Source organism: Eublepharis macularius, chromosome 15 (assembly GCF_028583425.1).
Source record: "Eublepharis macularius isolate TG4126 chromosome 15, MPM_Emac_v1.0, whole genome shotgun sequence".
Classification (NCBI taxonomy): Eukaryota; Metazoa; Chordata; class Lepidosauria; order Squamata; family Eublepharidae; genus Eublepharis; species Eublepharis macularius.
The window spans coordinates 30,989,718-31,007,147 of record NC_072804.1 but is presented as its reverse complement, the minus strand read 5'-3'; the positions used below and the strand labels follow the sequence as shown (position 1 = coordinate 31,007,147).

Here is a 17,430-nt window from a genome sequence, read left to right as displayed (position 1 = left end):
AGATCTTGGAAGCTAAGCAGGGTCAGCCTTGGTTAGTAATTGAATGGGATATCTTCAGAGAAGGCCAGGGTTGCAGAGGCAGGCAATGGCAAGCCATTTCTGTTAGTCTCTTGCCTTGAAAGCCCCAGTAGGGGGTCGCCAAAGGTCAGCTATGACTTGGGTGCACTTTCCACCATCACCAGTGCATAGATATTGTTAGGGCTTCTCATTAATTCATTATTTTTATATTTGCTGTTTGCACGAACAGTAGAAAAACACAGAATAAATAGCTTGATGAAATGGTCCAATTTTGGTTGGAAGTGTAATAAAACATAGGTTTCTTGAAAATGTATTCTATGAAGTGAAGAGATTATTTGATTACATATCCTTTTGGTTTGGAGAAAGAACATTTAAAATATTTTGAACCGTAATCATAGTGTATGTATAACCTGGATATCTTTTAAGAAGGCCCCACATGTAGTAGACCCAGTATCAAGGCGCCCCATGGTAATGGGATTTGCCTTAATGAAGTACATTCAAGTCTTTGTTCTTTGATAAGACAACAGCAGGGTTTTCCCCCTCTTCGCTAGTGCCATTTGTTTATTTTATTTTATGAATATTTGATACCTCACTGTCCAATGTGAAGTGAAATGTACCGCTTGCAATTAAGAGCCAGTATTGCCACATTTCTAAAGTGGTATTGAAAGAAAATTTTGTTTCAGGTGCCCTGTTGCATTTATGAGAAGAAACAGAAATACTTACTGACATAGTACAAACTATATGTATCATACTAATTGCTCTCAGCATTGCTAGACATGCCTTTAAGCTTTTATGTGAACAGCAGTGATTATTATGTAATTGAGGTGTCAGTGGAGCAATCTGAAATTTGATTATGAGCTGTTATACAGGATAGTTTCCTGAAGGACAATAAGCCATACAGACCAGTGGAACACTTTCAGCACTGTTGAATAACAATGCAATTTGTCAAAGAAATATGTTGAGACTGTTCCTTAAGTCCAAGTAGGAAGATAGTGTTGCAAATAACCTTTGTGATGACAGCTCATTTAAATATGCTTCATTGTAATTAAATTCTGTTGTTTTATAGGGAACAAGCGCCGAACAGGACAACCGCTTCAGCAACAAGCAGAAGAAACTTCTGAAGCAATTGAAATTTGCAGAATGCTTAGAAAAGAAAGTAAGTTTAATGTAGACTTTGCCGCTATATATTCAAACAACTTATTTTTTGCAGTGCTGTCCCCTTTGTGTTTTGTACTGAACATTTAGCTCTACCTAGTGTTCTAGAAAACATCGCAAACCGTGTTGTGACATTTTCGTCTCAATAAAAGATACTGCACAAGTTTTGTTTTTGGAAATTATCCGGGGCCCAATGTGGCATCCTGCAATGTTTGTCTAAACTCAGGTTCATACTGAATTCTTTAAAAAGCTGCAGAAGGTAATTGGATTCAAATGTGTTAGGCTGCTGTTAATATGGGAAGCCAAAAGTTAATGTTATCTTGTTTCATTGCACTAGAAATAGGAAAAACTGTTTTAATTCTGCTGCCAAATTTGATTTGTGAATAAACACAAAAATACGTTCATTTTGCTATAGCTAGTTCTGTCTAGGTGACAGCAGTCTTCTGAAAAAATGTCAGAAGAGTGGCAAAAAAAATCTGATAATTGCCTTTTATAGAAGAAATCATTTTTAACTTTTGAGTTTAGTCATGCTTTCTCAGGAGAATTCTGGTCATCGCTTTAGGAGGTTAAACATTTTCACCCCACTGGAGATACACTTTTTTAAAAAATAGAAAATGTTTCACTGCAGTAACATATTGCAGTCCATTGGCATCTAGTGACAGGAAAGAAAACAGATACTGTTCAGCATGTTATATGATTGCAAGCGATGCTTGCTTTGTATACTTAGATATGGGGGTATAGCATAGCTGGAAATAACCTGATCTATTTGACATCTTATTGGAAAGCTATGCAGGTACTCATAAAATATAATACTTCTTGTCGTACGAGCACAGGTGGACATGAGCAAAGTAAACCTGGAAGTAATCAAGCCATGGATAACAAAAAGAGTAACAGAAATCCTTGGATTTGAAGATGATGTAGTAATTGAATTTATATTCAACCAGTTGGAAGTGAAGGTAATGGTTTTGCTGTGGGAGTTATCTAAATGTTTGTAAATGTATTGCATAATTCTTTGGAAACTGTGAAACTTCTCTATGGAAAACAGTTGATGAAATTTGGTGGGGATGTTGTTACAATGTATGTTTGTGAATAAATTCACTTTGTAAAACATTTTGTTAAGGTTGGCAGTTTTAGTGAAAGGTGCATTCGTTTGCAAAACTGCTCAGGTGGAAAAAAAATCAGACTTACTGTGTTGATTTTGCTGTTACGTGTTAAGCTACTTTGACAGCAATTTTCTAATGATGATGTGATTTATGATTTAAAAGGCCTGAACCAAAATGGAAGTTATTCCTTGCGTCTGAAGTATAGCACCATCACCTTATTAGGTCACAGCAGAGTGAGTGTCCAATGTCGCTCTGACCAACTCCCTTGATGATGCAGTGTGTGTTTGGAGGTGAGTTGTGTAAAGTGGCCGAACCAAAGACAGACAAAGCATCCAGCAGAGAGCAATTGGGCAAAGCTTTACACTGCTCTTGAAATTGTTGTGAAGTAGATTAGGTTTAAATATAAGAGCATTGAGGTGCAGTTCTAAAATTGGTAAGAGACTTTCAGGGGAGAATTTGCATTGTTAAGATCAGCTTGTTAAAAAAATGGCTGTCTTCAGTTGGGGAGGGGGCTAATATTCTTCAGAAAGATGTAAAACCATCCTTCAGATTGATATAGAAGGAAAGGTTAATTAAAGCTGTGATCCATCTCCCACTGAAATCAATGGCAAAAAAACCCCACCCCATTTGGCAATGATGGAGCTAGATTGCACCATTGGAATTAAGTTGATTATTTACCAGTATTACAGCATGAACTGCATAAATAGCTGAGTTCATGATAGTAGATTCTCATTTATTTTACACAGTCTGACACTGCATCCCAAGACACAGTGAAGTGTTTACTCTGAACTATTGGCAAAAAAAAATGCTTTTTGTGCTAATATACTTTATGCTCAATCTTCCTTCCAAAGAGTTCATCTGTATGATTTGACTGAACAGTTGACATTTCAACTGAGAAAGGTATTGCTGTTTAAAAGGGGGAAAAGGTTATGCTGTATTTGAACGTAAGATTCTATTTTTTTTTAACCAATGTTATTTGAAACTTAAATGTTTGCATAGAAATCAAGCTGGGGAAGTAAGCTTTTGAGGGATCAACTGAATAGAGTTTGTACTAGGAAGTACCTTGCTAACATGTAGTACTATAATAAAACCAAAATAAGCATTTTTTAAATTCCCCTTCATAGAAAGCATGATTTAAAACTTAAAGAACTTTTAAAAACAATCTTTTTTTCTTTTTTGTGGTTGTGTACTCATTATTGCTTGTTCGTCTTTTGCAATTTAGATAAATGATATAACATTAAACTCAAGTGGTTGAGTTGCAGTAGGGAGTCGGAAGCAAGCCAAGGGAACATCTTTCTCTACAGGGGACTTGGCGATTCCAAAACCCCCCCAAAGTTCAAGAAGAAACTGAAGACACCTGGAATCTGTACTTGCTTTGTGCTGTTGAGCTGTGCTTGTTATATGGACCTTGTTGCTTTGAACAACAATGTTAGAATTTAAGTGCCCACATGTACTGTGAGCCGCTCGACCTCTTAATCCTTTGTGGGCATTACATAACTGTAAAAAAAATCCCAATATGGCAGCTTTCATTCCATAAACTAGTTAGTGGAGGCTTAGTCTAGTTTGCTGATGAAAGTAAACAAATGCATGCATAAATTCTTGTTCAGTTTTCACAGCAGGACTTTCCAGGTACATTGTAGTTTGATAAATTCTGTAATGTTAAGTAAATGTGCATCTTCTGTCCATTGTACGGATTATGGTAGCAGCAGAACCAAAAGCAGCTGAACCAAAGTACATTGAAGAGTGCTTAGATAACTACAAAACATTATAGAAGCATCATAACAGTTGATATGCTAAATTTTTGGCCCTCAGTTATAGCAGCTGCACAGACCAAAATACTTATGAAATCCACAAAGGATTAACAGGCCACTCTGAATGTAATGGCAAGGTGAGAGAATTGGTAATCCGTTAGGCCTTGTATTACTGAGCAAGCTATTGTAGAGAGTTTTTAAAAACTAGTAATGAGCATAACATACTCTAGTCTCATGATAGGCGATTAAGTCAAAATTAAAATGAGTTTATCTGGGTTTGTTTTTTCAAATAACCTGTATTTCTTCCTGTCATATATCTCTTTGCAGAATCCAGATTCCAAAATGATGCAAATCAACCTGACTGGATTCTTGAATGGGAAAAATGCTAGAGAGTTCATGGGAGAGCTGTGGCCATTACTGCTAAGTGCGCAAGAAAACATTGCGGGTATTCCATCTGCTTTCCTGGAGCTGAAGAAAGAAGAAATAAAACAGAGACAGGTAAGACTTTCATGATGGCCAGTGGGAATGTGATTTCTGTAATAGCTTTGTACAGTTTGCTGGATGAAGTCCTGATCTCATGTGTGAGAGAATTCTGAATAGGGAAAATTACAGGTTAACTATGATTACAAAATCTATTATTTCTTATCATAAGGCTGAATGACTTTTCTGTGGCTAGTTGTTTAGCCCAGGTTTGTAATACAATATACAAAATTGATGTACGTTGTAAAACGTGTGTGTGTGGTGGGGGGAACTAATCAGCTGTTGCTGGATGTAATTCTCAAACATTGCGTTTCAGTTTCTCCGCCACCCAAGGCATTTTTGTTTAGCTCTAAAGATTGTGTGGTATCTCGCTACTAGGCTGGGGAGATTGCATCATTCAGCCTTCTGGGGGCATAGCAAGTTGAAATGCCATTAACTGAACTCTTCAGAATCTTGTAGTGTGTCATTGTTTATTCCCGCCCCCCTCTTCTCATCTTCAAGTCCTAGAAGCATAAGATTTGGTGAAGTGGGGAGTGTTTCATGTGGTTGGTGTGTTCTCTGTCATATTACCTGAATGAGGAGATGGGTTTAGGAGTCACAGTAAAATTTGTGTGTATGCCCAGTTGCCTTCTGATCTTCTGTAAAATTGACTTTTCCATGCAGTTTTATTCATATGACATCAAAGTACATGGCTTGTTTTTTTGGATAAGTTGTTCTATAGATGTTATGCATATGATAAGGTAGTCAGACTGATGGCTTTGCTGGAGTACAGCTGAGTACTTTACATGTGGGTCCTCTGCACATTTCCAGCAAATCTTAGCAGAGACTGTATTTTCAGTCACGTGACAGGAAGTCCGTGGTTACATTCCAGTTGTAGAAAAATTGCTGTTAGCCCTCAAAAATGTCTGCTCACATGTACTCATACTAGTAATTTGTGGCAGATTGTTAGCCTGAAGTGGGAAAAAGAACAATCTATCTCCCATTAGGTACAGTCATCTGTGCCTGATTAATTTGCTTATAATAGTGTGAGAATCAAGAATATGGTTCAGTGTAAGCATTCCAAAAGAGAAAATGTCTCAGAATTTTTTCCACTGCAACCCCTAATTCTTTTTACAAACATTCACATCTCGGGGTGGGGGTGCTTTTTGAGGGAATGTACACATTAATAAAACTGCCACCAACACACACACCTCCGGTTCAAATCTACACTAGCTTGTGAGTGAGTGACTAACCAAAGGTACATTTCACAGCTGAGGTGGGCATTCAGTAGGGTCTTCCACATCCAAACCCAACACCTCTTCACCAGTCCATTTCAACAGTGACTCCCACTAATATACTCAGCAGGAAGTAAAAAAAATACAGTCAAAGGCTTTCACGGCCGGAGAATGATGGTTGTTGTGGATTTTCCGGGCTGTATAGCTGTGGTAGTTTCTGACGTTTCGCCAGCAGCTGTGGCTGGCATCTTCAGAGTTGTAGCATCAAAAGACAGAGATCTCTGTGTCAAAAAAATACCTCTTCAGTTACACTTTAAGGTTAATTTCATAGCACAAATTGCCAAAAATCAAGATAAGGCTTTTGAGACAAAAAGATCCAGCCCAACTGGGTTTAAATAGTCTCTTGTACACACCCATGTGCTTTTTTAATGTTAGGGGCTAATTAACATTTTATTATCTGAGCTAGTGTAGTGACTAAGGCTAAGCTTGTAAATGAGGCAGTCCCTGGTCCAAGCCTTGTTTCTGCCAAGAGTTCATTGTTGGTAGCCTTTAGTTAAGCCATTATTTCTGCTGCCCCATCTGCAACATCTGGATAAGAATAATGAAATAGGATACACAAGTTGTGTGTTTTAAACTGCACTGAAACCCTAAATGATAGATTTTGATGGCAGAGGAGGGGCAAGTTCCTTGTATAGATTCAACATTTACAGCAGTCTGTGTTTTTTTTAGTTTAAGACAATGATCTTGTTTCAGATTGAACAGGAAAAATTGGCTTCCATGAAGAAACAAGATGAAGACAAAGATAAGAGAGACAAAGAAGATAAAGAAAACAGGGAAAAAAGGGACCGTTCCAGAAGCCCTAGAAGGTAGGTATTTAATTTTGGCAGTGGGCATTGCCATGCATAAGTCCTGCTTGTGCTTGCAGTCATTGAAACCAAAATAGTGAAGGGGTCAGAGAGCCTTTCCTATGAGGAAAGCCTGAAAAGTGCAGGACTTTTTGGTTTAGAAAAGTGACTAATAGGAGGTTCAAGAACAGTTAATAAAATTGTGCATGGCATGCAGAAAGCAGATAGGGAGAACTTTTTTCTTCTCTCCCATAATACTAGAATTTGAGGGCATCCAGTCGACAGGCGGTAGATTCAGGGTGGGGAAAAAAGAAATACGGTGAAGGCTTTGTTAACTAGCATTCATGGGAACTGGAGTTGCCAGTTAACAAAGATTTACATGGCTGGTGGCCAAGTGTCTCGGCTTTTGGTTTATTGAACTCTTCAGGTAAATTGGTGCCAGTTAGCAAAACTTTTACTGTAAACTTCTTTATAGTATAGCAAATTAAATTTGTTAGTTTCATTATCAGCTGATACAAGGATGGCTGAACGTTTGGATGGCTGTAAAGGGGTGTGTGTGTGTGTGTGTGTGTGTGTGTGTGTGTGTGTGTGTGTGTGTGTGTGTGTGTGTGTGTGTGTGTGTGAGAGCGAGAGAAAGAGGGGGGGGAGGGTAGACAGAGTCATGGATGAGAGTTCCATCAACGGCTACTAGCTATGGTGACTAAAAAGAATCTCCACATCCAGAGACAGTCAACTTCTGAATACCAGTGCTAGAGGGCAACATCAGTATTTCCTGGTCCCTATGCAAAATAGCTGCTGGATTAAATTCATCTCTTGTCTGATCCAGTCAGGCTGCCCTTACATGTTACGGATCTTTCAGGTGGTACAATTTATTGTAGACTTGTAGACTTATTGTAGACTTGAGCTGCTCTTTTCAAATGTACATGGCAAAATCCTTGACAAAATTGTAATGTTCTAACCACTAAAGTTTAGTTTACTTAGTTTGCCTTGAACGTGAGATCCATAAGTCCATTGTATCTTTCTGAATCAGCAAAAATGTTGCTTGGAGAGGATGACAGACATGCTTAGTTGAAATGCTCATCTATTCAGAAGACTGCTGCTAAGTAACTGAAATAAAAACTGATTCTGTTGTAGGCGCAAATCAAGATCTCCTTCCCCTCGAAGGCGCTCCTCCCCTGTGAGGAAAGAGAGGAAACGCAGCCATTCCCGCTCCCCCCACCATAAAACTAAGAGTCGTAGTGTTACTCCTGCACCAGAAAAGAAAGAAGAGACACCTGAGCCAGAGCCTTCAATCAAAGTAAAGGAAACATTGATCCAGGAGGCAACATCTACCAGGTATTCTTATTTTGGTTTTTTTTTAAATCTCTGGCTTCCTTACTACCATTAACTCTGGAACTCATTTTCTAGTGTGTGTGGAGTCAATTTGTCACAGTATGACTTGTCTCTTATTTTTGGAGCTTTTTAAACGCTATTTAGTGGTAGGCTTAATGCATGTGGTACTGAGAGGGGCTGTTGCTTAATGGTGGTAGAGCAGCTACTTGGCAGTAGAGCGTCCCGGGTTCTGCCCCCTGCACTTCCAGTTTAAAGGATCAGGCTGAAGGTAATGTGAAAGGCCACTGCCTGAGACCCTGGAGCTCTGTTGCCAGTCAGAGTAGACATTAATGACCTTAATAGACCAGTGGCCTGACTTGGTATAAGGCAACTTCATTGATTGGATCCAGTCAGCTTTTTCAAACAGACTTGCCTGATTTCCCTCAGTCCAGTTCCCCCCATTATAACATCTGCTGTCTTTTGATTTTTGTCCATGCAGGTCCCATGGTCTCCAGTCAAGTATTTTTGGCAGTCAAAGGGGACCCCCCACTTTTTTCAGCAGAAGAAAAGCTCATAGGCTCTAACCCTGCCCCCCCCCCCGGGTTTGTGTAGTTACAGTCTTTGTTGTGTTTATGGCAATCGTCTTCTATCATTTTGGTTCCCAAATGTAATCAGCTTTTGGGAAAATAAGACTATTATTTGAAAAATGTAAACTTGTAAATATAGCATCTGCCTAGCTTGCTTAAGATTACCAGACTTTTTCTTATGTCATTGGAGAACTTTGAAAACCTTGGATTGAAAATGGAAATCAAATACTGGCAGAGGATGTTTTTAGCTGTAATCCTCCGGTAGGCAGTTGGCCCGAGGGCGCATACATACAAACATTGCTTTGAGTTTTTGTCTGATACAGGATGGAATTGAGGATACCTTGCAAATGTATCTGTAAAGTTGTGCTTGTCTCAGCCCTATTAGTGTGAATTCTTTTTTAACAAAGTTTTAAACCTTAAAATTTTAATTTCCACAGTGATATCTTGAAAGTACCTAAAATTGAGCCTGTGCCAGATACTAAGGAAACATCTCCAGAAAGAGTTTCAAAGAAGGAGAAAGAGAAAGAAAAAGAAAAGAATCGTCAGAGGTCTCCATCCCGATCCAAGTCAAGGTCAAAATCTCGTTCACGTTCTCAGTCTCATTCAAGACCAAGAAGGCGTCATAGATCACGATCCAGGTTAGAGAATCTTGAAGAATTTTTCTTTTGTTTGAGCATATGTCATCTTCCTTAGTCATCTAGTGTTTTGCAACAAAAACTAAATGCATGGAGCCTAATAAACATATTTCCTTGGAAGGTGTTTGTTTTTCTTCATTATGATCACAATCCATTAGTTATCCATTAGTCTTGTTCCTCCAGAGATACCATTGTAAGGTCTTGGCACAGTAAGGAACTGTATCATGATTTCTGTCTATGTGGTTTGGGCAGAGATGGTAACAGAGTAGTCCAGGATCACACCAAACTCAAATTGTGCTCCATGTTCTTGTGTATTGGGCCCTAATTACCTCTGTGGCACTAAGTTTTGCAGCAGACGCGCATAATTTAATGCTGTCTGCCCCACAAATATAGGATCTTTTCCTCTGGAGAGTTTTCTAAGTCTTTACCTGAACAACTTTGTCAGTCAGGAAGTATCTCACTGTTCATGAATTGTATTGACAGGTCTTACTCACCAAGGAGACGGCCCAGTCCAAGACGACGCCCTTCTCCTCGAAGAAGATCTCCTCCAAGACGTATTCCACCTCCACCCAGGCACAGAAGAAGTAGATCTCCTGTGAGGCGGTAAGAATCCCTGATTTAGGAGCAAGAGTCACCAGCATTTAAAGGGTACAGTAATATTTGAAAGTGCTGAGATGCTTTTGCAAGGAGGAAGAGAGGAAGATACACTCTAACTTGGTTTGAAAGTGTGCATCAATTGTTGTTACTTTTCATAAAGCTTTGATTGCAGAATGACACAAAAGCCAAATGGGGAGGGCGTGGGATGGGATAAGTCCAATCTGTTCATAACCATTTTGAAATCTGATAGATAAGATGACTTGAGTACCTGGAGGCTTCATTTCTAAGAGGAGCTTACACTAAAGGTCATGAAATAAGCATCCTGAAAAAAATTACTGTTATGTTGTTTCAAGAATTAAAAGAAAATCTCACCTCTTTATTTCCCATAGCCATGAACATTCCCTTTTATTATTAACAAGCCCTGGTGATCAGTCTTGACAAAAATATTCAGATCTATTAAATTTAACCTTTTTAAAATCTCCCTCTTGAAGACAGGTATTGAATTTGGCATAGCTGACTGTTGAAATTTAATGTGAAAGACCCAAAAATTGGGGGTTGGGGAGGGAACTGATTTTTTCCCCCTTGAAATGTCTTATTTCCTTCTCAGACCCAGTTTCATATCTTCTGTCGTTAAGGTGCTCTTACACTTTTATACGAAACCTTTTTTTAAGAATCATGTAGGCTAGGATTCTAATACCACTGCTGCAGCTTTCAAGCTTCCTGTTCTCAGGAAACTTTCCTCACATTAACTTGCCTACCACACAATGATTGTGCAGTGGTGAGAGTTCTGGGATGTGTGCTACAGAATGCAGTTCGTGCAGGCCCTGTGAAGCCTTGTCTGGGGCTCTGTGAATGGAGATTGTCCTCCGTTGTTGATCTTTTTGTTGAGGATCTGCTGCTGTCTTCAAGAGAATGCCAGGGGGTTCCCTGAAATTCGGCTTGTAAACCAACGTCCTTACTAACATGGGCCCACTTTCCTGATACCCTGATTATAGATTGCTGTTTAACGTTACTGAAATGTACACATCCATTGGTTTTGGAGCTGAATATTTATTGCTGAGAGCTGTAAAGGGATGCTGAGAGACTATCCTTGGGCTTGATTTTAAGGTAGTGCTGAAAGTTTCATATAAGTACAATGTTACTACTTGCACAGGGGCTTCTTTGCTTAAACTGTGCAGGGGGGTATATAATGGCAACCGAACTGACCACAGTTGAGCCACATAGTTCTAGATGTCATCTAATTTTAACTTTTTTAGTGCTGATAAGTAGTTTTATTTATGAAAAGATGTGCGTTTGTGGGTTTCTTGTCTCCAAATGAAGTTAATTCCTCCAGATAAGGAAGTAATTAATAAATTAGAGGATTTTGTAACCCATTTATTCAGTCCATGGGAGAGGACATATTTGGGTTGTTCTGCTCCTCTAACAGTTGGAAATATTTTCCATCACAAATATTGGTTGAGGAACTACAGAATACAATCAACTCTATAAGGTGGTTGTTGTGGGTTTTCCGGGCTGTATTGCCGTGGTCTTGGCATTGTAGTTCCTGACGTTTCGCCAGCAGCTGTGGCTGGCATCTTCAGAGGTGTAGCACCAAAAGACAGAGATCTCTCAGTGTCTCTCAGTGACACTGAGAGATCTCTGTCTTTTGGTGCTACACCTCTGAAGGTGCCAGCCACAGCTGCTGGCGAAACATCAGGAACTACAATGCCCACGGCTATACAGCCCAGAAAATCCACAACAACCATCGTTCTCCAGCCGTGAAAGCCTTCGACAATACAACTCTATAAGGCATACAAAAATAATTATTCTCCTAAACTTTTGCGGTGTGGGGGGGCAGTCTTCTTAAAACAGTCCCTAAAGTAATATGGTTAGAAGCCAGTTAACTTTGTGAGGATACAAGGCAGTGTGAACTTCTTAACTATGCTTGGTCAAATCATACTTAATGAGAACTTGAATTTTGCAGGAGGAGGAGGTCATCAGCATCTTTGTCAGGAAGCAGTTCCTCTTCTTCCTCTTCACGTTCACGATCTCCACCAAAAAAGCCACCCAAGAGAGTTGTATCCAGCCCTCCTCGCAAAACACGTAGACTGTCTCCTTCTGCAAGTCCTCCTAGGCGCAGACACCGGCCATCCCCGCCACCGAGTCCACCTCCAAAGCCACGCAGATCTCCAACCCCTCAACCGCCGATTCGCATCAGAAAGACCCGAGGCTCCGTTTCTCCAAGCAGAACCTCAGGTGAAGTCAGATGAGTTCTCTTCAGACTGCTTTGACAGCAGAATTGCTGTTTTTCTATAGCTGTTTATAACTTGTGGCTGGAGCCATCTCAGAAGTGGAGCATGGAGAAGATAAATAGATTTTTCCACTAAATGTTGAGTTTCAAAGTGCTTGTTCCACAATTACGAGTTTTCTTGTGCTGCAGATTATCAGAGCATGAGCATCCATTAGAAACATCCAAGGTTTTTTTATTTATTTATAATATTTTTACCTTTTCCCCTAACATTCAGAGTTGCTTGCAGCATATTGAAACAGTCAAAAATAATTAAAAGATCATACTACAAAATGTTTAAATCCCAGAATATCCAACAACTGTTAAAATTTTACAAACCAAGAATATTAACAGGAAGAATCTCTTCAATGTGCTAATACTCCAAATTTTTTCCCAGTATTAGCAGCAAACTAAATGTTTAACTTCGCCTGACAAGAGTCCGCTGTCATAATTAAAGCATAGTAAACAGCTCAGCCAAAAGCAAATACCCAAGGATCAGATCCTGTAGATCTGATCCGCTAGCAGAGGCACTTCCACTAGCACAAGGAGCCTTAATCCAAAAGGAAGCATCCTTTTAGCAGAATGAATCAATGGGATTCAGTCACAGGTCTTCACAAAGTAAAGTCCTAAGAAGAGTTACTCCAGTGTTGAAATCTAGGGGTTTAGAGTGGCGTAACTCTTCTTAGGATTGCATTGTTAGAGCCTAAGCACAGAAAGAGACAGTTGGGAGGGAGAGTGAATCTTAATGAGGAGGGAATGCCCTAAGCCCTCATCCTCCACTTCATGTCATAGGGTGGGGGTGTTCCATCTTGGAGCAAGGTCTCTCTAAGGCTTTTGTAGAAAGTACTTGTCTTCCTGATAGTGAGCTCACACCATATCTGCTCACTGAACTACCTGTTGTTCATTATTGTACTTTGCTCAGTAAACGTCCTAGCTGTGGTTATATTGTGTTTCATTTGCACTGTGTAATCCACCTTGGATCTCGGTGAGAAAGGTGGATTATAAATAAAATAAAAGTAATCTCAGGCTTTAAAGCTCAAAACTAGTATTTTGAATTGCATACTTGAGACACATCACTTAAAACTCTTCCACTATGTAAATACTGGAAAGCATGGAAAATAGAGCCCCATGAAACTCTGCTGCATGATTCCTGGGAGATGAGGGTGAGGCAGAACCAAAATCTGCCAACCTCTTCAGGAACTTTTCTCTGCACTATGGTTGATCGTGTCAAAAGCTGCTGACTGATCCCATTGAATCATTTGAGGATTATGAAAACTTTCTGCATGCTGCAAGGACTTCCTAAGTGATGAAAAATACAGCCAGGCTTTCCTTGACTCTTTCTGTTGTTGTGTTTTTTGCAGCACCCAAACGTAAAAGTATTGAAAAAAGGGAATCTCCCTCACCAGCACCAAAGCCTAGAAAAGTGGAACTCTCAGAGTCAGGTAAGAGTTTTATTGAATTAAAAAAAAAACTTGCATGCTTTTAATAGTGAAACCCATTGTTATTTTGGAAATTGAAGTAAACAGAAGTAAACAGAAGCTACATGAAGACACATCATTAACTTGCTCTGTGAGCATAGGCTACCTTCTGTATTACTGATAAGAGATCAGGTCTTAATATAGTTTTCCAATGATGTTTTTTCAATTTACATACTTTTCAGAAGATGACAAGGGTGGCAAAATGGCAGCTGCAGATTCTGTGCAACAAAGACGACAGTACAGAAGGCAGAATCAGCAGTCATCATCAGGTACAGTTTTTTTGCCTTTGCAGCCTGATCCTATACATACAGGCCTGCTAGAAAACGTTCCATTTCATTCACTGGGGCTTACTCCCAAGCAAACATGCTTAGGATTGTAGTCTTTATATTGTTTTTAATAAAACACAGACACGCACACACGTACACACATCTTTTTATTAACATGAGCTGTTTTTAAATAACATCGATCCAGACCTGTAGTTCAAGTACGTCAGGTTTCTTAATGTGCCATGCCAGTAAGATTCTGTCTGGTGTTGGATACCACATCATGCTTTTTGGAATTGTTAGGAACTTAAATGGCTTGACTTTTAGATGTCCTGTTCTGGAGCAAGGGATGAGTAGCCCAACTGTTAGAGAGGGAGAGTGCTGTTGGATGAAAAAATAAAGACAGCTCTCCTAAGAGATTGCTCTCCTCTGCAGCAATAGTCTTTTAAGAGACTACATGCAGGAGGAGGGGAAGGTGCAGATCTTCAAGCTGGACAAAATCTCTGAGAATTGTTTCACTGGTAGTGGGGGAAGGGGAGACTTGTTGGGGTTTGGTAGCAGGTGACCTCGGTTGTCTGAGTAACTGGCTCATTCTTCCATGGTGCAGAAACAAGTCCTGTCTACTACAGGAACATGCTTTTGCAGCCGTGACTGGTTGGTTGAAGCAGAGTCGGCTGAAACTGAACCCGACGAAGACGGAGGTCCTGTACTTGAGCCACGGGGGATTAGGTTCGGGACTCCGGCTCCAGGCCCTCGATGGGGCACCATTAGTGACAGTTCCAAGGGTTAAGAGCCCTGGGGGTGATCTTGGATGCCTCCCTGAAAATGGAGGCACAGGTCACAGCGGTTGTCAGGTCCTCTTTTTACCATCTGCGACAGACCAGGCAACTTGTCCCTTACCTGTCAACCCGTGACTTAACTATAGTGATCCAAGCAACGGTCATCTCTAGGCTAGATTACTGTAACTCACTCTGTGCGGGGCTGCCTTTGAGCCTGACCTGGAGATTACAGCTAGTACAAAATGAAGCGGCACGTGTTATTTCAAGAGTGCCAAATAAGGCGCATATAACACCATTCTTACGCAAGCTGCATTGGTTGCCAGTGGAGTACCGGATCAGATTCAAGGTTCTGGTATTGACCTATAAGGCCCTGTGCGGACTGGGACCAGTGTATCTACAGGACTGTCTCTCCCCATATATTCCCCAGAGGACACTCCGATCAGGGGACAAACAGCTGTTGGTGGTCCCTGGCCCCAAGGACGCCCGCCTAGCCTCGACTAGAGCCAGGGCCTTTTCGGTCCTGGCTCCCACCTGGTGGAATGCTCTGTCTGCTGAAATCAGGGCCCGGCAGAACTTACTATTTTTTTGCCGGGCCTGCAAGACAGAGTTGTTCCGCCAGGCATATGGCTGAGGCTGGGCCTCCGCAGGCCTGGAAAAAAGGGGTATATAAAACCCTCCCTGTGAAGGCTATCTACCATCTTGTTTTAAATGTGTTGTTTTTAATGAATATGAACTTTTTATTGTATTTTAATTGTATTTTTAATATGTTGGTATCTGCCCAGAGCCCGCTTGCGGGGAGGGCGGAATACAAATTTGAAATAAATAAATAAATACATAAGGACAGACTTCATCTGTCCATATAGTACATCTGTGGGTAAGGTATTTCACCCTAAAGCTATCCTTACTGGAGTGCATATAATTTGCAGAGGTACTTTAGGTCTAGTAATTTATAAAACTAGCTCTTCAAATATGAGTACACTGCCCTAGAGAGCTATGTGATGGTTGTTGAAGGTGAGCGCACACTTTGCTGTATATTTGTTTATTGGTGTTTTGGAAGTTGTGCACTCCGCTTCTTTGATGGCTTGATGATGTTGGGTCTTAGGGTAATTTTGGGGGGGAGAGAGAGTTGTTTCCTTGTGGATCTGTTTTTGGGTCCATTGGTTCTCATCTTGTTTTTTCTTCTTCCTGATTTGTTTATATATGTTCAGAGGCAAAAACTAAGTGCCACTGTTTGCCATGTGGATTGTGTTCTTTTGCAAAGTGCTGCACTGTGGAATCACATAAGGACACCACTAATTTCACATGTTGTTAACTGTTTCTTTCTCCCACCACTGGCCATGCATTGCTTGCGTGTACAACTGTTTGCTGAACTTTTTTCAGAACCCAATCAGCTGATTGAATACAGGCTGAACCTGGCTTGGTTTCTGGGTGAAGGTCATTTTACAAACTGCTTTTACACAAGGCAGCAGCAGTTAGCAGGCTAGCTTTTTCTTGAGATCACAGGAAATATTGGAATCTAGATTCTGATGAGCTTCTATGTGAATAGAGCAATTTAAGTGGCTGTTTGAAAGCATATTGTGTGTGGTGCAGTGTGGCCTAGATTATGTTGACCATAAAATATCTCCTTTATACGCAGATGACCCTTCCCCATCCATCCAGAAAGGAAACATGTCTGAATGTAGCCTGTAGACGTTTGCTATCAAACTGTTAATTAGCCAACAGAAAGATAGTTGTGTGCATTATGTGCAGTTACCCATAATTATTCCTTAAAGCAACTTACTATATTTTGATTTTGGGAGCTCGTAACAGAATTTGAGAAAATCCTAATCTCCCCTCTATCTCACGCATCTAGTGGCTTGCAAGTCTTTGAGAGACAAGCACAACAACACAAAAATAACTGCTTTATAAAGATTTTTTTAAAATACAGCGAATTGATTGCCATTTTTGCTGCATTTAAACATCTGCCTTCCATTTTGTTTCAGATTCTGGTTCATCCTCTTCCTCTGAAGAGGAACGGCCGAAAAAGTCAAACGTAAAGAATGGTGAAGTGGGCAGGCGCAGGCGACACTCTCATTCCCGCAGCCCATCTCCCTCTCCACGAAAATGGCAGAAAGATTCTTCCCCTCGGTAATTACCTTTCCATTTTGTATGCATTGGTTGTGTTTTGCTAATAACTATCAAGTTTCTGTAACTGCAGCATCTTTGCTGAACTCCCTTACTGTGCTGATGCAAAGTAAAAGTGAAGGGAGTGACTGCCTGCTCCAAATGTAGAATGTGCTGAGTTATCCCTTTCCTATTAACCACCAAGTTTCCACTGTTCCTGTCCGTTCACTTCCGTGTTACTTGGTGATTTCAGTCAATAGGGTTCATACAGAGAGGCTTTTCCTCAAGCCAGCATAAAGAGATTATCCAGTTGCTGAGAAACATTCGTTGGTGACTTTCTGCCTGTTTAATTCATCCTTCCAAGTAACTCTTTGGGATGTTTGACCTCTTGTTTTCTTTTTCTCCAACTGCTGTCAGGATGCAGATGGGAAAGAGGTGGCAGTCGCCAATTGTTAAAAGGTTAGTTAGTAGTTGACTCTGTTAATTAGGACAAGTTTTTAAGAGGTTATAGAAAGGGTGTACTGGTCACTGATTTAACCACAGCCATCCCTTTGTGGAAAAGGGGGACATACTCGGGAGCGGGGGGGCTGAGGAAAAGAGGGGGATCTTAACCCCTCTCCCAATCAGTATCTTTGAACACTGCTGTGTCTACCAGAAGAGAAGAGAGAAATAGTTAACTGAATAAGCAGATACAGGCCATAATTGTACACCTGGTTTCCAAACATACATGAAACTGAAGTTTGGAAAGAGATTCTGGTTTCTGAAGGTAGCCAGTTGCCTCTGTGGAAGTCATAAATAAAATATCTTGTGATCATAAAATGTGCTGCCATGAGTAATCTGGACAA

General features: G+C 40.4%; 1 protein-coding gene across 6 annotated transcripts in view; it reads left to right on the top strand.

The window, feature by feature from the left end:
• The window catches only part of SRRM1 (serine and arginine repetitive matrix 1), a 29,596-nt gene that overhangs the window by 3,161 nt on the left and 9,005 nt on the right, over window positions 1–17,430 (top strand). For 2 of the 6 annotated variants that reach the window (XM_054998700.1, XM_054998702.1), the window contains exons 2-13: window positions 1,085–1,174; window positions 2,007–2,129; window positions 4,355–4,525; window positions 6,475–6,587; window positions 7,701–7,901; window positions 8,902–9,102; window positions 9,583–9,702; window positions 11,660–11,931; window positions 13,324–13,404; window positions 13,623–13,709; window positions 16,465–16,609; window positions 17,003–17,044. In XM_054998700.1, the coding sequence (XP_054854675.1) occupies window positions 1,085–1,174; window positions 2,007–2,129; window positions 4,355–4,525; window positions 6,475–6,587; window positions 7,701–7,901; window positions 8,902–9,102; window positions 9,583–9,702; window positions 11,660–11,931; window positions 13,324–13,404; window positions 13,623–13,709; window positions 16,465–16,609; window positions 17,003–17,044 (1,646 nt within the window). Of the gene's footprint in view, window positions 1–1,084; window positions 1,175–2,006; window positions 4,526–6,474; window positions 6,588–7,700; window positions 7,902–8,901; window positions 9,103–9,582; window positions 9,703–11,659; window positions 11,932–13,323; window positions 13,405–13,622; window positions 13,710–16,464; window positions 16,610–17,002; window positions 17,045–17,430 lie in introns of those variants that run through there. The other 4 variants (XM_054998701.1, XM_054998706.1, XM_054998705.1 and 1 more) reach the window with 4 other exon arrangements.